Source organism: Lathyrus oleraceus, chromosome 1, assembly GCF_024323335.1.
Source record: "Lathyrus oleraceus cultivar Zhongwan6 chromosome 1, CAAS_Psat_ZW6_1.0, whole genome shotgun sequence".
Lineage (NCBI taxonomy): Eukaryota > Viridiplantae > Streptophyta > Magnoliopsida > Fabales > Fabaceae > Lathyrus > Lathyrus oleraceus.
Genome location: NC_066579.1, coordinates 406366924 through 406393557, shown reverse-complemented (window position 1 = coordinate 406393557; position 26634 = coordinate 406366924). Strand labels below are relative to the sequence as shown.

The 26634-nt window shown below is 34.3% G+C and overlaps 2 protein-coding genes and 1 pseudogene across 2 annotated transcripts; all 3 read left to right on the top strand.

The window, feature by feature from the left end:
• Window positions 1-3079: 3079 nt before the first annotated feature.
• On the top strand, window positions 3080-3394 carry LOC127111789 (uncharacterized mitochondrial protein AtMg00820-like). The gene has a single exon (XM_051046200.1). The coding sequence runs from the start codon at window positions 3080-3082 to the stop codon at window positions 3392-3394; it is 315 nt and encodes a 104-aa protein (XP_050902157.1).
• Window positions 3395-3403: 9 nt separating this feature from the next.
• On the top strand, window positions 3404-4180 carry LOC127111773 (uncharacterized mitochondrial protein AtMg00810-like). The gene has a single exon (XM_051046199.1). It carries the CDS (start codon window positions 3404-3406, stop codon window positions 4178-4180), a length of 777 nt encoding a protein of 258 aa, XP_050902156.1.
• Window positions 4181-10015: 5835 nt separating this feature from the next.
• LOC127075818 (vesicle-associated membrane protein 721-like) lies at window positions 10016-14621 on the top strand (annotated as a pseudogene).
• The last annotated feature ends 12013 nt before the right edge of the window (window positions 14622-26634 follow it).

Genomic DNA, 26634 nt, shown 5'->3' with positions numbered 1-26634 from the left:
GGATTCGTTCTGTTGTTTGCGGTTTCGTGTCGTATCTTGATTTTGTCTCGGTGATTCTCGATTTGAAGGATTGAGATCGTGATTCTCGATATTGTTCTGGATTGTCGTTGCTTGTGTGTGACTCTGACTTCTATTGTCGTCTCTTGATTCTCGGTGTTGTTCAGGATTGTCGTTGTTTATGTTCAAGATTGATGGTCTTGCTTTGACATCATTATTTAGTATTTGCGATCGATTTTGATAGGTGACTTCTCGGTGACTTCTCGGTGACTTCTCACGATTTTGATTCATTGTTGCCATTTACGACCCTGCATTTACGACTCTGCAATCGCGACGGTACAGGTTGTTTCCTTTTTTACGGTGCTGGGTATTTAGGTTTGCTAACATATGTTGTTTTGTCTTCCTTTCCTTTTTTTTCTTTTGTAATTTCAAGCGGTGGATGCAGAATTTAAAAAAAAAAGAATAATAATAATAATAAATTCTGCTGCACGTGCTTTACTTAAAAAAAAAGTTTTGTATCATGAATTCAGAAAAAGAAAAAAATAATTTTTGTGTTCGTTTTACCAGGAAAAATTATCCGGCTTGGGAATTTCAGTTTCGAATGTATGTCAAAGGGAGGGGATTATGGAATCACTTTGATGATATCTCTATGGCACTGTTAGAGACAATTGATTTAGATGTTTGGGAAACCAAAAATGCTCAAATTATCACTTGGATTCTCGGTACTATTGATCCTCAGATGACTAATAATTTGCGATCTTTTTCCACTGCTCAAGAAATGTGGAACTATTTAAAGCGTATTTACAATCAGGACAATGCGGCCAAACGTTTCCAGTTGGAACTCGAGATAGCCAATTACAAACAAGGTAATATGTCAGTTCAAAAATATTATTCTAGTTTTTTGAATTTGTGGACAGAACACTCTGCGATTATACATGTGGATGTTCCCAAGAGTTCTCTTGCGGATGTCCAGGAGGTCTACAACACTAGTGGGCGAGATCAATTTCTTATGAAACTTCGTTCAGAATTTGAAGTTGTCAAAGGTGCTTTGCTGAACAGGAATCATGTTCCTTCTTTAGATACATGTGTTGGTGAACTTCTTTGAGAGGAACAACGTCTTGCTACTCAAGGAACCATGTCTCATGAAGTTGTTGTTTCTGAGCCTACAGTGGTTGCATTTGCTGCTCAGAGTAGAGGTAAAGGTCGTGATATGAGACAGGTTCAATGTTTCTCTTGTAAACAATTTGGCCATATTTCACGGAGTTGCAATAAAAAGTTCTGCAATTATTGCAAGCAGCAAGGTCATATTATATCTGATTGTCTCACACGTCCTCCACGACGAACACAACGTTCAGTGTAGGCATTTCATGCAAATACAAATTCTACAACTGGCCCTTCTGTTACTAATGCATCTAATGATGGTACTCTACAACCTGAACTAATTCAACAAATGGTACTTTCTGCTCTTTCGGCCTTGGGAATTCAGGGTAAGTCTTCTAATATTTCTCACCCATGGTTTCTTGATTCTGGTGCATCCAATCACATGATGGGTTCCTCTAAATATTTGCACAATTTACAATCTTATCATGGTAATCAGAAAATTCAAATAGCTGATGGTAATACTTTATCTATCACTGATGTTGGCGATATAAACTCTGACTTTCGGGATGTTCTTGTATCACCCGAACTTGCTTCCAATTTATTGTTTGTTGGTCAATTGGTAGATAAAAATTATGATGTTAACTTTTCCAGTGATGGTTGTCTTGTGCAAGAGCAGGTCTCAGGGAAGGTGATCGCGAAGGGGCCTAAAGTGGGAAGATTGTTTCCAATACAATTTATTTCTAATCATTTATCTCTTGCGTGTAATAACGTTTTGAATTCTTATGAGGATTGGCATAGAAAATTAGGTCATTCAAACTCTTCTCTTTTGTCTCATTTATGTAAAACCGGTTTGTTGGGAAATCAAAATGTTATTTCTAATGCCTCGGTTTCATGTTTTGTTTGCAAATTGGCTAACAGTAAAACACTTCCTTTTCCGTCTGATGCTCACCGTGCCTCTACTTGTTTTGAGATAATTCATAGTGATGTATGGGGAATGTCTCCCGTAGTTTCTCATGCTCACTATAAATAGTTTGTCACATTTATTGATGATTATAGTCGTTTTACTTGGATATATTTTCTCTGTTCTAAATTTGAAGTGTTTTCTATGTTTCAGAAATTTTTGACATATGTTGAAACTCAATTTCAAGCAAGTGTTAAAAATTTTCGCTCTGACTCTGGTGGTGGGTACATGTCTCATAAGTTTCAGGAATACCTTCAACAAAAAGGCATCCTGTCTCAACGATCTTGTCCCAATACCCCTCAACAAAATGGTATGGCAAAATGTAAGAATCGTCATTTGCTTGATGTAACACGCACTTTACTTCTCCAAGCTTATGTACCATCCCGATTTTGGGTGGAGGCTCTTTCCACAGCTGTCTTCTTGATCAATCGTCTTCCTTCTATGGTTATTGATCTTGATTTTCCTTTCTTTCGTCTTTTTAAAATTCATCCTGATTATAGTGCTTTACATACTTTTGGGTGTGTATGTTTTATTCACTTACCTCATTTTGAAAGACATAAGCTTGGAGCACAATCCGTTCAATGTGCATTTATGGGATATAGTCACTCTCATAAGGGATTTGTGTGCTATGATGTCACTAACCATCATTTTCGCATTTCTAGGAATGTGACATTTTTTGATAATCAGTTTATGTTTCCATATGTTTCTCCTATCATTAATGATATTGTTACTCTTCCTAAGTTTTCTATTATGCCTCAATCTATAGAACGTTATAAAACAGGTCATGTATATGTCAGAAAACACAGAGAGTAGGTTCCCACACCCCTTCCCGACGCTGAACCGCCACCTGATCCTGTACCGGTTGAACCACAACGTTCTGGTAGAATATCTCGCGCACCAGATAGATATTCACCAGATAGGTATGATTCCTCACATACTTCTCTGACTGCCACACTCTCTAGCATATTTATTCCTACTTGTTACTTACAGGCTGTTAAAGATGTGTGATGGATAAAAGCAATGAATGAAGAGCTTCAAGCTCTTCAAGAGAATTTCACATGGGATATTGTCTCTTGTCCTCATGATGTCAAACCTATAGGTTGCAAATGGGTGTATTCTGTGAAATTAAATTCTGATGGATCCCTTAGCCGTTACAAGGCTCGTTTGGTTGCTTTAGGAAACAAGCAGGAATATGGAATTGATTATGATGAGACATTTGCATCGGTTGCCAAAATGACAATTGTTCGCACGATCATCTATATAGCTGCTTCTAGTGGGTGGTCTCTTCATCAAATGGATGTGAAGAATGCTTTTCTTCATGGTGACCTGACATAAGATATTTATATGACTCCACCTCAAGGCTTATTCTCTTCATCTAAAGGCATGTGCAAGCTCAAACTCTCCTTATATGGTTTGAAACAGGCACCTAAAGCATGGTACGAGAAATTCCGCCCCACTCTACTTGGATTCTCCTTTACTCAGAGTCAGTATGATTCCTCTTTATTTATTCATAGTACATATGCGGGTATTGTTCTGCTTCTTTTGTATGTTGATGATATGGTTATTACTGGTTTCGATCATGCTTCCATTCAGCGACTTAAGCAACAGTTACAGGCCTCCTTTCACATGAAAGATTTGGGTAATCTACATTATTTTCTTGATCTTGAGGTTCATTCTACATCCAAGGACATCTTTCTCCATCAACACAAATATGCTACAGATTTGATTTCTATGGCTGGTCTCGAATCGGCTAATCCAGTAGATACTCCTCTTGAGGTTAATGTTAAATATCATCGTGATGATGATGATCTTTTTCCTGATCCCTTATTGTATCGCCAACTTGTGGGTAGCCTCAACTACTTGACTATTACTCGCCTTGACATATCTTTTGTTGTTCAACAAGTAAGTCAATTCATGCATTCTCCTCGCCATCTTCACTTAGTTGTGGTTCGTCGTATAATTCGCTACTTAAAGGGAACCTCTCACCGCAGATTATTCTTTTCCGTTGGAATTTCTCTTCAGTTGAGTGCTTATAGTGATGCTGATTGGGCAGGATGTCCTGATACTCGTCGATCTGTTACTGGTTGGTGCATGTTTCTTGGTTCTTCATTGATCTCTTAGAAAAGTAAGAAGCAAGAAAGAGTGTTTAAATCTTCTACTGAATTAGAGTATCGTGCCATGTCTGCTGCTTGTTCAAAAATACTTTGGCTTTGTGGTCTTTTGGCTGAACTTGGATTTCCCCAAACAGAGCCAACTTCACTTTATGCTGACAATACAAGTGCCATTCGAATTGTGGCAAATCCTGTTTTTCATGAACGCACCAAACATATAGAAATTGATTGTCATTCAATACGCGACGCCTACTATGATCGAATAATATCACTTCCTCACGTTAGTACTCAGTTGCAGGTTGCAAATATTCTTACCAAGGCTGTTCCACGCCCACAACATCAGTTTCTTGTTAGCAAATTGATGCTCCTTGATCAGCCGTATCAATTTGAGGGGGGATGTTAATCAGGAAATAATCTTTATATTTATTCTGAATAATATACTTTCATAGAATAGGAAATTAGTCATTACGAGTTGTAATTAGTCATTATGAATTGTAATTACCTGTAATGACTGACACTATTATATATAGTATCAAATGCAATGAGAAAAAGGGAAGCCAATTTTACTGACATATCCAATTAGTGTTAGTTTCTTAAAATGGATAATAAGATAATGCACATTTTCTTTTCCATCACTTTTCCTTCAATCCTAACAAGAGACGAGAATACATATTTTCTTTCAATCCAAACAACCTAAAAGTCTACTTACTTTCTCTTTTCGTTATCACTTTTCTCATTTTCGATTATCGTTCATTCAAATGTATCATAATATATATTCAAATACCAAGAGAAAATTAAGATTAATAGATGTATCATAATATATATTCAAATACCAAGAGAAAATTAAGATTAATAGATGTTTTTCCATAATTATTAGGACCGCATATATGGTTGATTTTGCAAACCAGACATAGATGCTTCTAAAGGATTCCAGTGTTGATGTTCTAAAAAAATGCCAAATTGAGATGGGTAGAAATTAGGGTGGTTAAGGGAACCTAAATGTTATGCGGGCTAATGTATTTATTGAAATCCAAACGTTGTAGCTTATGTCACTGGAAATTGTAATATGCACGGGGAGAAACTGTATGTATTGTTTGTAAACTAGACCCTTGAACCCAACAGATAACTCTTCATTGAATGTGACAACTTTTCATCGTAGTCAACAATAATTTGTCATAGACCAATAAAAGAATTTTTTTTGGAGGACCCACGGTCAAAGACAAGTCAAACAAGTTATATAAAAGTAATAAATTTCATTAATATCACCTTAAAGTGGCTTATTGTCTACCATTTGTTTGGGCTTAACCTTACTTGCTTATCCAACTTGGCGTGCAAGTAAGCCAAACATGAACCTCCTTTATTATACTCATGAATTCTTAAAAGATTTAAGAAGTAACGAACATATACAACATCAAGACATGTTGCACTTTTATCCACAAAAATTATGTGCAAACCAAATATAAGAAATATATTCTCAAGGCACATTTTCAGTGATAATTTGTGAGTGCATCATTACCAAAATGGATAATATTCGTGATCAAATGATGCTTGTATATGGTCTCTTAAAATTTAAATCATGCATGACATCCTCGATTCGGGGTAATCTCAAGATCGGTTTCACCAGGTTCAACTCCTAAGTGTTGAACCTTCAAACTTTATGCTTCAAATATTTGAATTGAAGAGTGATATAACAGTTGACATCTATTAAGAAAATGGAGAAGAAAAGATACGTCATTCAGAGTGATGATCATCTAACTAATGAATAGATGAAAAGACGGCGTCTCTGACTGTTATTTCTCGACAAAAACAGACATCGGTCCATAATCGATGAAGATAAATAAAGTCCTAGCTATATCATTTATCCTAAATTTTATTAATACATCTTGAACCATGCATCATTGAGATTCATCGCCCTTGATAACTTCCTAACATGACTCATACACTTCAATGTCTCACAAAACTACAAAAATGAATTTTTGGATATAATCAATATATATATATATATATATATATATATATATATATATATATATATATTGAATTATAAAGATGATATATCATAATTAAATTAAATATGTATCCCTTATGCTCCATATGTGAGGAGCAACATGGTTAGATATAACAGAAGCAATGACGAGTTTGATCGGCCTTGGGGAAATCCATGAGGTGCAGATGATGCAACATGAAAATGTGTATGGGGTGAGCACTCAGAACCCTAACTATGGGACGATAATCTCAACTCATGTTGAGAACCCTTAGTAGTGCTGGATTACGCCAAAGACAAAATACATTTCTCTCTCTATATAAGGTATGTTATGAGATTTTGGACCCATTTGTTTCAGGTTTTTTTAAAAATAATTTTTATAGTATTATATATTTTTGTTAAAAAAAATTATAATTTTTTTTAATAAAACCTTCAAATTAAATTTTGGTTTAAATAGTTATTCTTAAAATGTTATCTTAGGTATTTCATCATTTTATTAAAAAAAATTGGATATCAAAATTTAAAAAAAAATCACTTAATTTTTAATCCATTTCAAATAGTTTTTCATAAAAATTATTTTTTATACAACTAATTTTTTAGAAAATAATTGAAATTTCGTCTATGTTTTAATCTTCAATAATGTATATTTATGTTATAGGATGTTAAAATTAATCTTTCAATTTATAAAAAAATAAATTTAAAAAACTTCTAGCATTTTGCAAAATATTTTTATAAAAATTATTTTTGAAAATATAAAGAAAAAATCTTTGTGATTCATTAGTCATGTATCTATAGTTTAAAACATTCAAAATTATTAATAGTTTTATTACTAGGACCCTAACCTAACTTAATCTGAAGTAAATAGTGATTCGTTCGTAAACAACTAATTAGGGGCAAGTATACTGGCAAAATCATAATATAACAATTTTTTTGATATTTTATCATGGTTTAGAAGTAACCATCCTGATATTGTCTCCTAATACCCTAACCTAACTTAAATTGAAGTAAATAAATAGTAATATATTCATAAATAACTAATTAGGTGGCAAACATACTTGTAAATCTATAGTAGAACAAAAATATGACATTCCATCATAGTTAAGAAGTAATCATTCCAAGAGTGTCTCTGAAAGTTATCTTATGGATGCATGCATACAGTTCTATCTACCTATAAATCTCAATATCCTAAATTACTCAAATAACAAATACATTATAATATTTGACATACCTTATTGATTGGTTTATATGACTTGTAAAATATCGTACGTTGTAGCACTTGATTAGGATTGGAGATTGGCTTTTTACGAATTTGTGAGTTTTGAATGTTTTTCTAATGAATAATGAGAATGGAGAGGTGAAAGTTGGCTTGTGTTATACAAACATATGCTCAGGAAGATTACTTTTGGAATGGATACATCCTAGTGCTTACTCCTGGAATAGAGAAGAGATGAGAGGAAGCATTCCTATCCTCATTCTGGATATCTTTTGATACGGGACAAATGACCTATTTGCTCAGAGTATTCACCTTTATTCATAGATTTTAGTACCATTTGAATCAAATGATTGTCAAGTCTCTTTCTTCACAAGCAATAATGCATCATCATGATCAACAAGATTTCTCTTCAGCGACTTGTCAATCATGATTCAAATTGTGTGCCATGAGCCTTAAGTAGTAGAGAAGGGGTGAGATGAAGCATTCATATCCCCATTCTGAATATCTTTGGGTATGAGACAAATGACACAATTGCTCAGAGTATTCACCTATACTCATGCCTTATGATTCCACAATTAAAACAACACATAGGAATTTGTTTGTATCTAAAGTCAATCTATGACGCCTTTTCCTTTTTACTTCCAATGTGTATGCTTGGCTTCAAAGGTTTCTTGATGTCAAAGTGAACTTTAATTTTAATAATATTCACATTCTTAAGGTATAACTATAGGTTATACTCTAGCATTGTACCAATATTTGTGCCAATTTTCCCCCCATTTGTTTTAAATATAATTTTTTGAGGGATTCCCCTCATTTGTACCTAGAATTCAGGTGACCGGGGTTTAACAAATATCCAAGCGTCCTGCTAATCCAAAGATTTCCTTTGAGAATCCTTCTAACATCATAGTGGTTGTCCATAGTGATACAAAACATACCTGGTTCTAGCTTTGAGATTTTGATGCTTAAGGGATCATACCAAATACTAGCTAGACCAGAGCTGAGAGAATTTTTACCTATTGGATTTTCTTACAAGAACTTACCCATAATGACATTTTCATTTTCCTTGAATGCTACCATTATATCATTATAATCCTAATCGTAAAACTCCAGATCTTCCTCTTTTTGGTTGAAAAATTATGGGTTGTTGTTATTATTATTTTGATTCTTGACTGATTCTTGGTTTTGCAGGTACCCACTAATGGCATTTATGTTTTCTCCCTATCACACGTTCTTAGGAATCTGGATATTAGGAGGCTGATTAGCGCAAATGACATCCATGCTAGGCCTCTTGTCTTTGTCAATAAATCTGATATCTTCCATGAGGAAAAGGTGCGCTAGCAGGCAGTCGAGAGATACAAAGGGAGAGACAAATATGAACACACTTACATCAAAAATGGGAAGAACACACACGTATCAAGAACTAATACAATCAAAGCAAAATGATATGATTGGAGAGAACAACGACACTCATACAAGAAAAACTTGAGATAAAAGTAACAAAGAGAAAAAAATGGCTAGAAGACAATGAGTAGAATGAGAAGTTCTAACTCAATGAAATTTCTTGATGAAAATCTTAAAGTGTTTCTTTGTAGTTCCCATCATTAAAATCCTACTATTTTCATTGATGATCATTTTTTATGTACAAATATGGGAATAGTAGATCAAAAGTATTTTAATTTAAAATAGAAAGATTATGTGAATAAGTTAAAATAAAAATAGTAAATTGTAATTAAACTTAAAATAAACTATAATTTCTTTAAGGTTACTCAAATCAAAGAAGAGAAGTGATATGGTATCATCCCAATACCTATCGGATGAAATGCAACACAAATGAATTTGTACTTGAATCTCTTAGGCCTACATTTTTAGTATGGTTATTTATGTATGCTTCCGGAGACTTCATGGGAGACTTTGCCACAAACCATGGTGCTCATAACTCTCTCTATGCTGAACTAATAGACATTATATTGACAATTGAACAAACAACTATTAAGGGTTGGAATTCTAAGTTTGGCAACTTTGACTTTTAAGAATCTTAACATTGTTCCTTGGGAGCTAAACAACGAATAGAACAATTGTCTCCACAATTTTGTTATTACTCACATATATTGGTTTATTTTTACCTGACTTCATTTGGTAGAACACTCCTCCTCCATTAGTCATTAGAAAGGAGTTAGTCAAAAACAAATTTGGATGTCCAATTTAAAAAAAAATTAATTTGTGTTCTTTTTGTAATTTTTTTTCTCAATACATAAGATTTATATAAAATAAAAAACTATAATTTCTCTTTCTCATATAAAAATTTATTATACAAAAAACTACTACACCTTAAGAGTTTATTAAAGATGCAATATCAATATTAAATAGTTTCACATCAACATCAAATAAAAATTTATGATACTATTATTATGTTAAATTATTTTGTAACTACACAAAATATTTTAAATTCAATGAAAAATTATTCACGCTTTATAAAGGACAAACTTAGACGCATTATCTAAATATTCTTCATTGGATTCTCAACTTGGAATACATTTTTTTTATAATTACAACAAAATTTAAAAAATTATGAATTTAAGAAAATTATATGTTAAGAATCATACACAAAAACACCATAAAAAATCCATTTTAATTTTTCTTGACTAATTTTGACTAATTTTTTAAATAATTTTTGCATTCTGCTTTACAGCAAGACCGTGAAAGTGAAAACCTCTCTTTCAAATTTCAAATCAAATCAACCAAACTCACAAAACCCTTTTCTCTCTCATTTCTCTGTAACTTCTTCTTCACCTTCTTCTTTCTCTCTCTACAAAATCTTAGAGAGAGAAACTACCATCAACAGCAAGATCGAAACCATTCTCAGATCTCTTCTCAATTCGTCACCCAAAGCACTATTTTCTACAACATCTTGAAATTCAATGGCGAACAACCAGAATCTGAAGCCTCTGATCTACGCATTCGTTTCTAGAGGAACTGTTATCCTCGCTGAATTCACTGAATTCAGTGGCAACTTCAACTCCATCGCGTTTCAGTGCCTTCAGAAACTTCCTTCTACTAACAACAAGTTCACATACAACTGTGATGCTCACACTTTCAATTACCTGATCGATAATGGTTACAGTACGTACGTTATTCCCTTCGATCTAGTGCTTTTTTTGTACTCATCGTGTTTGTTTCTATGCTCAATTGCTTATATCGATTGTTACATTGCATATTTGCGATTTTTTTTTCATAATTGCTGTATGTAAACCCTAAATCTTTTGATCACTGTGTGGTTTAACATTTTTTTTTATCAGCCTTTTCTGTTTTGCATAATTTTTAATCTTTGTAGAGTTGCTGATTGGATTGGTAGAAGCAATGAGTCATATGCTAGCATATGTTGGACAATGGATATTGTTTTTGCTTGGGCTTTGTATGGAATTTTAATTGGATGTGTAAAAACCGAAGATCTGACCACATGGGTTAAGTCTTTGTGTTAGTCGCCCATGGATTGGTAGAAGCAATGAGTCATATGCTAGCATGTGTTAGACAATGGATATAGTTTTTCTATTTGCGTTGTATGGAATTTGAATTGATGCGTAAAAATCAAAGATCTGACCACATGGGTTAAGTCTTCATGTTAGTCGCGCAATGCCATGATCTTCTTAATGTTAGATGAGGTTACAGATCATCTATCTTGGGTTATTATTCATTGGTCACCTTTTTTTTTTCTTTTTCTTGTAATGTTGGCGGTTAAGTATGTTGTTTGCCTTGAAAATGGGAAGGAAAGGTTGAGTTTTTGATAACATATAAAACTTATAGGCAACAAGTGAAACAACAGAATAATTTCAATGTATGCTAGCATCATGCTTGTCTGATAACATATAAAACTAATAGGCAAAAAGTGAAACAAGGGAATAACTTCAAGTATGCCAGCATCATGCTTGTACGGTGTAGGTAATCTATGGCATTTCTGATTTTAGAGGTTGACTTTTAGATTGTAATTTTATCGACTGATAATGCTTTTGTTGATGCTGCTGCGTTTGTTAATCGGTGATATTGAGAAGAAATATCTGACTATTGGGATTTGCAGCATATTGTGTTGTTGCAGATGAATCAACTGGAAGACAGCTTCCCATTGCCTTTCTAGAGCGTGTCAAGGATGATTTTGTGTCAAAATATGGTGGTGAAAAGGCTTCTACAGCTCCTCCCAACAGCCTTAACAAGGAATTTGGGTATTAACATACTGTTTTAAACTTTAGAAGTTAAGCTGGTGAGTTTATATTGTTATTTTGGCTCATGTGTTAACCTCTCTGCACAGGCCAAAGTTGAAGGAACATATGCAGTACTGTGTTGATCATCCCGACGAGATAAGCAAGCTTGCAAAGGTGAAAGCTCAGGTTTCTGAAGTTAAAGGTGTCATGATGGAGAATATTGAAAAGGTAGAGAAAAACTCATTATTTTGGTCAATATTTCATAATGTTCATGCATTTGTACTTGTGAAGTATTGATATTGATATATGTACTACAAGTTCAACTCAGGAATTCCAGGTGTTAATCTTTGGCATCACTACATGTAGATATTATTTTTCATTACATTTTATAAACACTGGTGTAGTTATGTATGCAGTGTCTAAAAGGCTTATATTGAACCTAGATTTATGTTGCAAATCTTCAACTAAAACTAATGAAAAAAGGTTATGCTTAAATTAGTTGATTCAATTATTTGTTAAGTTTAAATAAATAGAAAAAGGCAAATCAACTTCAAATCTTTTATGTGGCACATATTAATGGTATTTATTTTATGATATAATAAGATTATAAAGTATGATGGAATTCATGAATGATTTTTCTATCAATATTGCACGGGTTGGGATCTACTTACTCTAAGAGCGGGTCTTCTCTATCATTCTGTTCAATGATTTTCCATTGAAAATAGATTCAACAGATCCATCTATTGAATTGAAACTCCATGCTCATACTAAGTAGACCATGATTTTAAAATTGGTTGATTTGTCATAGCACAACTTTACTTTAACCTATAATGTACTTGTTTTACGTATAATTAAATATTGACTGTAAGATTCAAAAGTCATGAATGCTTGATTTATTTGAAATGTGACATACACGATCATCATATTTACAACTTGATTTGATGATTGAATTTGTTTAGTTCATACATATCCCACAAAGTCATCCCTACGTACTGGATTCACTCTTATAATACAGATATCAATAGATTTTCATACATGGTTTTTATCTCTTTGATTTAAATATATACCAAATATTTGTATTATTATTAACACACTTTCACGTAAAGTTTCCGTTTGTTCACGATGTGAAAATTTATCCCTATGGTTTATGTATTGATGTGTTTTCATTTGTAGTTTTATTCTTTTACATGTGTGTGTTTGTGATAGTTTTATTTACAGTTTTCATTTTCATAAAATATTGTTTATATGATTTGCTTAACCGCAAGAATTTCATTTCATATAATGAACCAGTGAAGTCCTGGGCATGACTCAGTTTGATTCTTGGATGATTTATTTACCTGCAAGAATTTTCTTTGAGGGACATGCTTGTGAACTTTGAACATAGTTCCTTTTCATTTCAGACATTTAATATTTTAAATAACAATTGCTAAAAGAGAAAAAGAGAAGAAAAAATAGTTGTGTATTGATTAATGTACGTATGTGTGATCCAAAGTCAGTTTTAATTCATCATTTGATTCAAATCAGAGGCTAAATATTCTCAAATCTCATGGTTTGCATCACAAATATTATGACTTTAATATCTAACCATCAATCAATCACATGTTTATAATTTATGTAGGTTCTAGACAGAGGAGAAAAGATAGAGCTTCTGGTGGACAAGACTGATAACCTTCATCACCAGGTTAGTATGTAGTTTATGTGCACCTGCCTGTTCTCTATAGTATGCCGTAGTATGCATTGGCAGACTGAAGTTTATGATAAAAATTGTACTTGGAAACGAGATTTCTCTTTTGGTGTCATGGTTCTTTTGAAGTGGATGAGAAGTTATGCATTACTATATAAATCTTCCCACTCTGTTATCTCACACAGTCACACCCACTACAGACACCCACTCTTCCCACTTTGTGTTTAAAGAATATATGTGTGCAACTTCCTGGTTTTTTATGTACAAGTATATCGACAGGAAACCCATTATTTCTTTTCTTTTTCAAACCAACTAAGCATATTGGTATTAATATGATTTTGTAGTCTATATCTTCCATTTTTCTCTTTCCCTTTCTTGCTACCATTATGGTAACTCTCTCTTTTACAACTTTCAATCCTGTCTGTGAAAGTCCTGAAAATCATTTTCAGGGGCAGCAGAAAGGTACTTAAGCATGTTCTTCAATGCTTCCTTCTTCAATCTGGATGCAGTGTTCTCTATCTCAAGGAAAGCTTTTCCTTATTTGAGGAAGAGGTTCCTCCTCAACTCCTTAATCCCCTTCGTTTCCTTTTTAGGAGTGTTAAGGTCGTTTGGTGGTTTGGGGGGAGGAATGTGAAGGAGGTCATGAGTTCAATTCCCCCCACTAACAATTAACATTTGCCCATTTTAAAACATCCATAATCCCCTTCTTGGCCTTCCTGGCAAAGCAAATCACATCCTTTGCATACTATGAACAAAATTTAGAGAAAAGAGAGTGCCGCACGTGACATTTGAGTTGCTGTATGTAAGTTGTATCGGTTTCGCGCAGATAATTTAACATCTGACATTCCCTGTGTCTCATATATAATCATATGTTGAATTTGCTTAGAGTTATAGAATCTTTACAGTTTACATCAGCATGGTGGTTACCTCTATATAGTATGCATTATTAGAATTTGATGGCATACTAAAAAAGTCATTCAAATTTACATTTTCACATTTCAGTTTCCAGTATAGTTTTGATTGTGGATTGTGGTAGCATGGTTTTATATATATTTTTTCTTTCAGGCACAAGATTTCAGGAGTTCTGGAACTTCAATACGTCGAAAAATGTGGCTACAAAACATGAAGGTTAAGCTGATTGTATTGGGAATTTTGATAGCCCTGATCCTCATAATAGTCCTTTCTGTGACTCGGGGGCATTAAGCACCATTCTCCGGTGGTATTTTATTGTCATTCCAACGTTGTGATAATCCGAGGTAAGATGTCAATGTATGGCATGTGTTTGTATGTAATATAGATTACAGTTCCCGTGAATTTGTCACTTTGCTCTTCCTTTAGAACATAGCTTTTGAATATAAATTGGTTTGTCTGTTTGAAGTTTTGATTTCGTTTCACATCATTCATATTGATATTGTCTCAATCATGTAAATTATTTCCTTCGTGGTCTTATTCTTTAATATTTCCGAATCTATCAATTTTCTCTGTTAAACTTTGAATGCAATTGGGTCTGTGGCTTTTTGTACACTACAAAAGTGTTCATGACTCAATTATTAGATATTAAAAAAGACTATGTTTGCCGCTATTTTCCCAACTTTTACAAATCTGATTATTTTTATTATTTTTATATCTTACAATCAGAGGTTTGTCTGCAAAAGATATTTTATAACTTACTAGTACATTCTAACATAGAATTGTGCATGCCGAGATTAAACTCAGATATACCCAATCCAAGTGATTTATATCACACGTTTTAGTGCATTAGTAATTAGTCATTAGTAATAATACGATCTTACACAAGTATAGAGGGGCAACGTGCTCGACTACTTGTGATGCAAGTTTAAAACTATTTTGGTTAATCTCCCTTGCTCCTAATACTCTAAAGCTGTGGAGATGTTAACTACAAAGTAAAGGCATTCGTTCTTAAATTGTCAATGTAAGCCATTAAAATAACATGAAATTACTGCAATCAAATTATTGATAATCAATTTAGTTTTATGTTTGGAAAGTCGACGAGAAGCATTCTACTTATTATGATAGAGTGGTATCAGAATGATAAAGAATACATGCACTTAATTTTTATTGATATGCATGAGATGTAGGATATAGTGTTTAGAAAGTTTTTGTGGAAAATTGAGAAGAAAGGGGATAGAATTACTTATCCTCGAACTATCAAGGATATGTATGAGTGGGTCTTGATTAGTGTTTGGACACATTTGAAGACAAATAATTTTTCCATGACAATAAGTTGAACCAAGCTTCAATCCAAAACCCTTATTTTTTTACTTTTAGTTTAGAATGTACTTATAGAACAAATCCAAGTACAATCATTGAGATGTATATTCTTTGTAGATGATATAGTTCTAGATGGAGAGTCGAGGGAGAAATTAAATTGGAGGTTGGGGGCGGGTTTTAGAAACATGATTTTTGTCTGAGTTGTAATTTTAACAAATGGAAAAACATTTTCAGTTTGGAGGTGAAATTAAATGGGAGGTTGGGGGCGGGTTTTATAAGCATTATTTTTGTCTGAGTTGTAATTTTAGCAAATGGAAAAACGTTTTTAGTTTGGAGGTGAAAGTTGGAGATCATATTCTATCATAAGTTATGTAATTTAGATAAATTAGGTTAATGAACAAAATTATGAAAAAATAAAAGATGTAAATCACAAAATTCAAGTTAGGTGGATGAAATGGAGGAGAGCCTTCAATGTTTAATGAGATAAAAAATATTGTACCGGATAATTGTAAGGCCAAAAATATTATTGTACTAGGCAAAATGTTATTATGTAAAGAAAAAATAATAATAACAATAGAGATGAAGATATTCTGTTTGATGTGTAGTAAGGTTAGATGTAAGATTAAAAATGATAACATTAATTAAAGAGTAAATTGGGGTAATATCTATAATAAAAAAGATGCTAGCAATTAGCTTGAGTGATTTAGGTATGGAGAGAGAAGTTATGTGAATTAGGTAGGAAATAAAGTTGATGAGATGAATGATAGTCAAATTTTTAGAGATAAATGAAGTTCTAAAATAATTGCAAAAACAATTATTAAAAAAGATTTTGAGATTAGTGAGTTGGATAAACATATGATATTTAATATAATATTATGGTGTCGTTTGATCAATATATCCGATTCTATTTATTATTATTGTTATTAGGACATCTAGTTTGGGTTTCAATTAGCCACCCAGACTGTTTTTTTTTGGAAGTTACTTAAGGTACGCTGTAGATTACTACCACACCCTCGTGAAAAAGTCAAAATATCCCTAGATTTTGAAGACCTATCTCCGAACACACCTCATATACATCAAACCATGTTGATTTTGAGTCACACCACAATTATGTGATTGAATTTACTCCGGAAATACATCTCTGTAAACCTTACAAAGATGTATTTCTGGATCACACTGAACCAAAAATAATCACAGAACCATAATGATGCAGAATGAAAAATAAAATTAACATTGATAACACAGAAAATAAAACATTACATAGGTAATTGTTAACATAAATCGAACATTACATTTCAAATCCAAGTGAACGTTCCAACTCGCAATCATCACATCCAACTCAATCAGAACTTTTGTTTCGTAACGGAGAAAAGTATTCCACACAACCCTTAAATCTGGACTTGTCTTCAACTCAAAGTTGATGAACTCAATCTTCCCGTCATTGTCAATCGAGGGTGAACGATACTCAAACTTCACAATTTTTTGATTATCGGAGTATTTCTCAAGTATGTATTTCACATCTACAATAGGGGCGTACTCATTGAACTTAAACTCAATTAAGTGATTCGCCCCGTTGGAGTAGACATACGTGACATGCCACTTGAAGTCTATTCTGGTGTAATGTGATTTGGTACGAAATATGGGATGAGAGCCTCATACTTATAAGTAGTTATAAGCTAATATGAACCTTAGAAATTCTATCTTGTACCAAGGGACTTTTCGAAGATGCATTTTCATACCACCCTATTTTGTTATTCCATAGATGTATTTTCGGAACCACTCATCACATAATAAAACTCAAAACCAGACAGAAACAAAACCTGTATTGAAATGGAGAATTTTCTGAAAACTTAAACATGTATTAAAATCACATTAATATTAATACAAGATTACATAAAAAACATGTCTAACCATATAAATACATTGTTGAATAAAAACAAAAATGAATTGAAACACGTGTTATTAGCTAAATTTATATCTATGGATGGTACCGCCTTTGCCTTTTGTATGTTTGATTCTCTTTCAAGTTCGCTCAACTTGGTGAACTCTTTCATCCTTTCCAAAAAATGATTCGGCCAAGTCTCGACTTTCTTTGATGAATGAGTTGTCCACTCCAGTGATGTCAGTGGTATATGGCATCCCAGTTTCAAATAAACTTGAACAAAGTGTCGTGTTTTTAAAAGCCCCCTAGTACACATAATACAATCATTTGGATTTGGAGATGGACCAATGTGAAGTGGGAAAAAATGGTTCTAAGAAAATGTATCTTGTCAGATCAATACATTAGAACTTGCTATAAGATGACTCATTTCAAGGAAGCACATCCATTTTTTCTCCGGTGTCGGTTCACTAATGCAAGGAACAAGAGATTCATGAATTGCATCAAAATTCTTTTCTTTTTGCGTATAGTCGTGTGTATGATTATTTATGGGCCTTCAACTCTCTGATAACTTGAATGCAAACAAATTGATGATCATCCTTTCCATTATCGTCACCCCTAACATCGACGACATGTTCAATGTATTTGTGCATAAAAACCGACATCTTGTCAATTAATTGGATTTTTGATAGAGGCGGTGACAAAGGTGGTTTGCTAATGCGATCTACTTTGAAAACACCTTTTTAAGATTTCGGAGTTGGATAATCTAGAAAAAATTTATTAACATGTTCAAAATAGGAATAAGATTACATTATTGAATTGTCACTCTGTGTTGGTTTGACTTTTTTAGGAGCACCTTTTGTTTTTACCAGTTGTGACAGTGGTTTTAATTCAATGGTTTATGGATAAGAAATCTTCCTGAGTTTCTCTTTGATGTGGAGTTTCACATTTTCATCATCTTTGAAAAATCTCTCTTGTATCACTTCCCATTTGGCCAAGATAGAGATATTCGGTTTACCGTCCTTCATCGCACCATCATCATCAAACTTGAGCCTTTTCTAGTGAGTGAAAACCCCATCATTCGTATCGGGCTATCAAATTTCACCTGGTTTAAAATTAGACAAGTACGTGGGAGCTCATACGTTTTCCTAAGTGTACAACCACACTTTGAGCAATTGAAACCTACATTTTAAGCTCATTTGGATTGTTGAAAAATAAAATTAAGTCATGCTCGAGATATGTTGTCGACCAACTAAGAATATAGATTGTTGTCTTTGAATATATATTCCAACACTGTGATAATGCAACCAAATGATGTATGTATCTCATTATGCTGATTTTGGATCATTTGGTTCACAGAGTCCAAACTTCTACACAAATCACCCTTACTATTTTCCAACAAATTCTTCAGTGTAGCATGGGTAGACTCAACCTAGTTATTTGTTGTATTTCTAAGGTGTCTAACCTCATCGGTCCAAGCAAAAAAACAATATTTTCCTTTACTTGGTCAAGAATTGTACTTTCAACATATTTTAACAAGTCTGGATATTTCTCACAAACCTTCTCGAAATGTATAACAATATCATCATATAATTCTTTTATAGAAGACTTTATTATAACATTTCATGCATCCATCATTATTTCCACTATCACGCTAGCTTTAACATATATTTCGTCTTCGCCCTTAATTTGTTTCGTCCCTACCACGGGTTTAACCCGCCTTTTCACATTCTTTGTGATGTGATACTTATAAAGTAATGCGTAAGAAGTAGGAAATACCTCTGCAACCAAATAAACAAAGTGGTATCGCAGTCGATAACAATTACTTTCGGCGTGCCTCCTTAGTTCTTTAACATTGTCTGACACACTTTTAAAGTCCAAGTAACATTTTCCTCTTTTTCGCTCTCTAGAAAAGCAAACCTGACATAATATGTCTTCTTAGTAGGTAACACCAACAATTTCTAATAGTGGAAGCCTGTACTTGTTGGTCTTATATGTTGAATCAATGATGAGCATAGTAGGAAACATATTGAACAACTTTATGGAATCATGATGAGTCCAAAATATATCTCGAACGGTTACGTTATCGTCACATGTTCGGTACCTAGATACATAATTGTTATCATCCAGAAGTTTCAACAGTTGTTGCATTTCAGTTTTATCCCCCCTCAATGCCTTGCTGTTAAGGACACAAATACTATACAATTTCTTGATATTTGAGATATTACCAGGTCTTTTACGTTTCAAAGTTGCAAGTATTTTTTAGGTTGCACCATATTCAATGTCATGTGTGAAACAATTTCCTTCTCTTCCGCCATGAGGCAACATGCAATTGGATGTCCTACTCACTTTTCACACATGCCACGATTATTTAAACGACATATCACATTAAGTATCCATTTTTTATTTGAAAAAAGATAACCTGCAACTTAAAAGGAAACTCACATTTTCTTGAACCGGATTATCTTGTTTGAATTTTCGAAGAGGAGTTATATACTTCCCTTTTCTTTTGCATCTCATTGTGACAAATGCAACTCTTCTATCTGAAGCATTATCAGACCTTCTGATTACAACACCAAATCTCAATTTGGATGCCTACGTACGAATGCATTGAAGCATATGATCACGAAATTCAAACTATTGTCAATTTGTAAATTGGTTCCCAACATCTACCTATTTCACATAAACACATTTGGCATCCGGAGACACAATAGGTTTGAAAAAAACATCGGGGCACACCATATCTAATGCAAACAGTATCATAAAATATTCAAAGTCACATTCAAAGACAGTTAGAAAGTGAAAACATATATACTCCAGAAATGCACCTTCGGAGGAATTCATACAAAATACGAAAATGCATTTCCGGATGCAACATAATTTTTTCAGCTACAAAACAAGATTAATGTGAGAAATGAGGAATGAAATATATGATCTTTACCTTGAATTCCAACTTCTTTTTCTCCTTTTGATGTGATATAGCACAAGATTGAAATTTTGGAATGTATCTTGATTGAGAATGGAAGAGTTTTTTGTAAGGGTTTTGAGAGAAAAATGGTTATGGAGTTTGATGATGCATATTAATGTTTTATTAAAAATCACGTTTGATATTTCGAGAAATGCATCTTTGAAAATGACTGATATGCAAAGGTGTCAGGTTTTCAAATTCTTGCTTCACAATTTCGGAAATGTACTTCCAAAAAAGTCACTGGATTATTAAATTAGAAATAAATTGTTAGGGTAGGTTCGAAGATGTATCTTCAAAATAAAATTTGAAAAACATATGGGATGAGTCTTAGTTCAGGCGTGTTTCAGTGAGACAAAAGATGCATTCGGAGATGCATTTCCGAAATTTGAAAAGTATTTTCAAATTGTTATTGTGTGTTTTACAGCTCTTATGGTGGAATTAGCAATTCTCTTTTTACTTATTATGTTTGGCCCCAATTGAAGTTCGAATACCTTGGCAAAAAAGAGTTCGAATATTGTTTCTTGAAAGTGAATAAAATGATTTTTATCACTCTTTCATGGAGGGTGTAAATAATAATCTTCATATAAAAAAATCATTAATATGTTATATACTTAAATCTATCAAAATACACCAATAAAAACACAGTTTTAGAAATCCTTTCATGTTAGGTCGGGTTAACAACTGCCTAAAAAAATTCAAGCACAAATTGCACAATATCAACGGTATATTTAAATAATACAACTCGATAATAGATATTTACATTTCAAAAGATAAATGTAACTAACTATATTTTATATGTGTGTGTATATGTGTGTGTGTGTGCGCGCGCGCGCGCGCGTGTGTGTGTGTGTGTGTGTGTGTGTGTGTGAGAGAGAGAGAGAGAGAGAGAGAGAGAGAGATGTAACTAACTTTTTCAATCTTAACAAACTCTATTATCTCAATCGTGTAACTAACTGAAACTAACTTCAATTTATATACAATTTCAACCAAGCCAAATGAAAACTGAAATGAAACTTAAATTAAACAAACTTGAATTTGAGTTACATTTAATACCATCCCTTAATTCATATTCAAGATTAAAAATCAACAATAACATATCCATCCTTCAAATTGATGAAGTATTCTGTTTTGATTGTCTTTGTCAATATATATGTAAGTTGCTTCTAAATGCTGTACTGAAATATCTCAAGCACACCATTCTATACTTGATTGTGCAGAAAATGAAACTTTGTGTCAATGTGCTTGCTTCTTCCATGCAACACTGAATTCTTGGCAAGACTCATGGCTGATTTGTTGTCAATCATCAATCTTACTGGTTTTCTCACCTTGAACTTCAATTCCTACAACAAATTCATAAGGGAAACAGTCTGACATGCAGACAAAACACCAAATATCTATTATGTTTCATAAGTTCACAATGCAACCATTGTTTTTTTCTTGGAACACCATGCAATATGAGCTCCCAGATACATGAACATATACCTTGTAGTACTCCTTATGTCGAATCTTTCACCACATCAGTCGGAGTCTGAATAACACATCATCTCAACATCATTTGACACTCTAGATGGAAACATAATTCTATGTCTCAGAGTTTCCTTTACATACCTGAGTATCCTGACTGTAGCTTGGTAATGAGACCACTTTGGCATACTCGTAAACCTAATTACCATTCCAACTGCATAATATATGTTTGGCTTGGTGTTACACAAAATCTCAGAGAACCAACCAACTATTTAAAAGTTGTAGCATCTACTTCCTTACGATCAACATTAATATCCAGTTTATAGTTTGTCTTTATATGTGTGACTGCAAACTTACAATTTATAAGTTCAAATCTCTTCTGCAACTCAAGCTCATACTTTAGTTGGTGCACAATGATTCCCTTATCAGTGTGTAAAATCTCCATCCCTAGAAAATATACCATGTTTCCAACGCCACTCATATAAAATGCTTTCATTAACACCCCTTTGAACTTGTTTATCTAGAATGACAGCTCCTTGTCAGTAGTATGTCATTTACATAAAGACACACCAAGATCACATTGCCATTAGAGGTATGTTGCACATAGACACCATACTCCATTTCACATTTTTTGAATCCCTGATGCTTGAAAAAGGAATCAATTTCCAGATTCCAAGCCCTTGGAGCTTGTTTAAGCCCTTACAAAGCTTTATGCAGCTTGTACATCGTCCATTCTTTATTCTCTTTCATAAATTCAGGAGGTTATAACACATAATATTCTTCTTACAATGTACCGTTTAGAAAAGATGATTTTACATCTAGATGTATTAGAGGCCAATTCCTATTTGCAGCTATAGAAATAACCAATCTTATGGTTTCATGTCTAGCTACATGTGCAAACACTTCAAAGTAGTATAAACCGGACTTTTGTAGGAATACTATAGTTATTAACTTTGATATATGCTTGGCAATTGAACCATCTGGATTCAATTTTATCTTGAAAACCCATCTCAAACTGATGGCTTTCTTGTTCTTATGTTGAACAATCAATTCTCATTTCTTGTTTCTTTCGATTGCCTCAAGTTTTTCCTTCATGGCCTTCATCCACACTTTCTTCTTGAGTTCCGCATTGACGATTGTAGGTTCAGAGTCCGCCATCATGACACACTTTATAACTCCCCCTTTAGAGTCAATCTCAATATCAAGCAACAACTCAAAGTCTACAAGTCTCCTTGATATTTGTCTAATTCCCAGGGGCCTCTAAAAGTGTGCAAGTTCACCTTCAGAGGCAGGTCCAACATCAGAGGTAGAGCCAGATTCAAAAGGTCCACCTTCATAGGCTGGATTACCTTCAAAGGTAGGATCACCCTCAAAGTCAGACTCACCTTCAGAGTCAGAATCACCTTCAGAGTCAGACTCACCTTCAAAGTCAGAATCACCTTCAGAGTCAGACTCACCTTTAGATTCAGAGTCATCTTTAGAGTCAGACTCACCGACGGAGTCAGACTCGTATTTAGAGGCAAAATCTCCTTCAAAGGCAAAATCTTCTTCAGAGGCAGAATCTCCTTCAGAGTGTAACTCTGGTGTTGACATTGCACTAGAGTTGGATTGAGACTTCTTCCAATCCCTTATTTCTGATTCTTTCACCATGACATCTCTGTTGACAGAGATTCTATTAGTGACTAGGCAATAAAGCTTATAAGCACCTATACAGTGGTATCCTATAACTTGGCTTCTGTCATCTAATTTCCTTATAGTAGCATCTGGTATATGTTTGTAACATACAAAACCAAACACCTTGAGATGACTCACACTTTGATTTATTTTAGTCTACTTCTTAATAAAAAAACTAATTCCTTTAACTTCTTTATTGGACATTGTCGCATCCGCGAAAAACAACCGGCGGGCTAAAACAAAACAACACAGAGCCGCCACCGTGCGTTATTTATCCCAAAAGAGGGAAAGGAAACGCTCGAAGTAAACCTGGAAAAGACATGGTCTCGCGACCAAAGAGAATGGGATCGGGAGTCGGTTATGCGAAGGGAAGGTATTAGCACCCTTACGCATCCGTCGTACTCGACGGGATCCACGCTCAGAAGATAGAACAAGGTTGCTAAAACTGCTCACAAACATCACACACACACACACTGACACAACACAGGTGGAAAAGAGGGGAAAGGGCTCGCTAGGATATCCCATCCTATGCCTACGTATCTCATCTGGAATGAGAATCAGAGCTACCGTAGTTCGGCTCACGCACGCCGAAACAAAACACACGCACAGACGCTGAGACGTCAAAGCAAACACACAAACAGGCAAACATGGAAACCGAATGCCAATCGCTGGACTTACATCAGCTTCCGAACCAAACAAACCCACATTGGAAACCAAATGCCACTTGATGGACTTATATCGGACTCCAAGCACACAATAATAGGATACGGAATGCCAATCGCTGGGCTTACATCCATCTCCTACACACACAAGAAGGTTAACACACAAACAAGTTACTAAGGAGTCAGGCACTCGAGCCTAGCAACTGTCAAGCAAACACACACAAAAGGAAAAAGGGTGCCCGGAGAGATCTCGTGCGACCTCCTGCCTACGTACCTCATCTGGTATGAGGATCAGGGCAACGTAGTTCCCCTTAACAGGAGAGAAACTTTCTCCTAACCAGAGACCGGGAAATGACCAACTAGAAGGGAGACTGACTCGAGCCTAATAGTTATCATGTATTCCACAATGGTCCTAGGTTGAGTTTTCTACCTACTTGCACAGACTGCAAGCTAATCCTAACCAGGAAAAGCAAAGCATGCAAGCACAATCAAAACAAAGCAAACATACACAATTAGCACACACTATATACAGACAAAGGTGGGCTCACACAAGGGTTAGGCTACAAAAGCAAGCCAACTGTATCAGGGTGATGTTAGCTCTTAACCCTAACATTGAGAGTTAGGGTGAAGCAGATGAAATAGGAAGTGAGGGGTGTGCCTCACAGCTCTTATCCCTGGCCTGGGAGAGCTTTAGACAAAGGAAGTGTGGTTTCAGAAAGCTGGAACCCTTCTACACTTATGACTGACTCAACAGATCTTGGGTTAATATCCTCAAGGCATCAACATGTAATGTGAGCCAAGGGATGACTCGACTGAGTAGCAGGAGATGGATTGCACATCTCTTGTATCTGCCAATTGCCTTAACAAAGGTCTTTTCCTGCTTGGGGATAAAGATAAACAATCACAAGCATTGCCTCTTAAGGAGGACTTCAGACAGGTGCCTGGCCAAGTAACAGGCCAGGTCTTCCAGACTACATGAAGTTAGTGATGCTATACCTCAATTGGTTAAGCAACCAAGCAACAGCAAAAGCAAGTTCACAATGAACTATAGCAACTAATGTACCTGAAATTAATCTAACATAATCAATACACAACTCAAATAGTCAAGCAGATAAGCTAATGGTCAACAATCAACTGTACATAAACAGACAAACAAGCAAAGCAATGCACAAAGGTGCAAGCCACAAGGCCTAAGCACAAGTCTCAAAGCCTACAAAACAAACTCCAGGTTAGTCATAAACAAGCAATGGACCAACTCCAATTGAGTGCACATCATCAAGTATAAGCAATTGTGCTCTTTGACCTGAAACAAAGCTCAAACATTAAGCACTAACCACTAGGACATGGCCTAGGGTCAAAATGGGAGCAATAAACCAAAACAGAACATGAAAATTATCCAAAATCAAGTTCAATCAAATAATAAACAAATCCAAGTGGTCTCATATCCATATCATCAACCAATTTCATTTCATGAAGCATTTAGTGCAAAACATGCAATTTCAAAGCTCATTGGACCAAACAGAATGAATCAATCCAAACCAAATCCAAAATAATTCAATAAATCTCCAGAAAAATCATGGCTAGACAGCACTCATCACATGATCATCATACCAAAAATTAAGTCATTTGGATAAGTGGAAGTAAGTCAAATAAATTCATCAAGCCAAGGCATGGCAAAACAAACTCCATTAGGGCACAAAATCATGCATCAACTTCACACAAGCATAAAACAGAATCTACACATGATAAATGACCCAAACCAAAGCCAAGATAAACTTCAAGATGTCTCGAATCACTCCACAAAATTTCAAGTCCATGTAATACATATCAAGACTTTCACAAATAATCTAAGTTCATGACTATCAAAAAGTCCACAAATGGTCAATCAGCAAAGAAAATCCCAAACAAATAGGAAATGCCTCCAAAAATTCCACAAAAATTCACAAGTGAACCTAACATCCAGAAGTATCAACATGAAAAAATTCAGATCATTTAGAGTTCATATGGCATGCTAATGAAAATCCACAAGTTGGACAAGAAATAGTGTGACACACATTGTCACACCTACATTCAAATGATCATATCTCATCAACCAAGCATGCTAAAAATACAAACTCAAAGCCAAAATGTCAATTAGGATCTCTAGTTTACACATGCAAAATTTCAGCTTTATTGGATCAAGCATCATCATTTCACAATCAAAATGGCAAGCAAGGTCATGGAAACATACACATACACAATCCCTAAGCAAAATAAAAATCCAACAGTGCATAATTTCTGGAAAAATATTCATTAAATTGTAGAGATCATGATGAAAACAACAAAAAAAATAACATCTTAATTGGATTAATATTGATTGAGATATGCAATTTTTAATGAAGAGGAAAAAATAAAAACACATGGATGAACTAGCATGAACATGGTGAGAATAATGAAGAAAAATGCCAAATGCCAAATGGAAGATACGCTCGCCCGGAATCGAATGGAGGGAGCGTTCAAATTGTAGCGCTC

Bases quoted from the DNA above. Each gene is read 5' to 3' on its own strand.
- LOC127111789 (XM_051046200.1), top strand. From the start codon at position 3,080: ATGAATGAAGAGCTTCAAGCTCTTCAAGAGAATTTCACATGGGATATT.
- LOC127111773 (XM_051046199.1), top strand. From the start codon at position 3,404: ATGACTCCACCTCAAGGCTTATTCTCTTCATCTAAAGGCATGTGCAAG.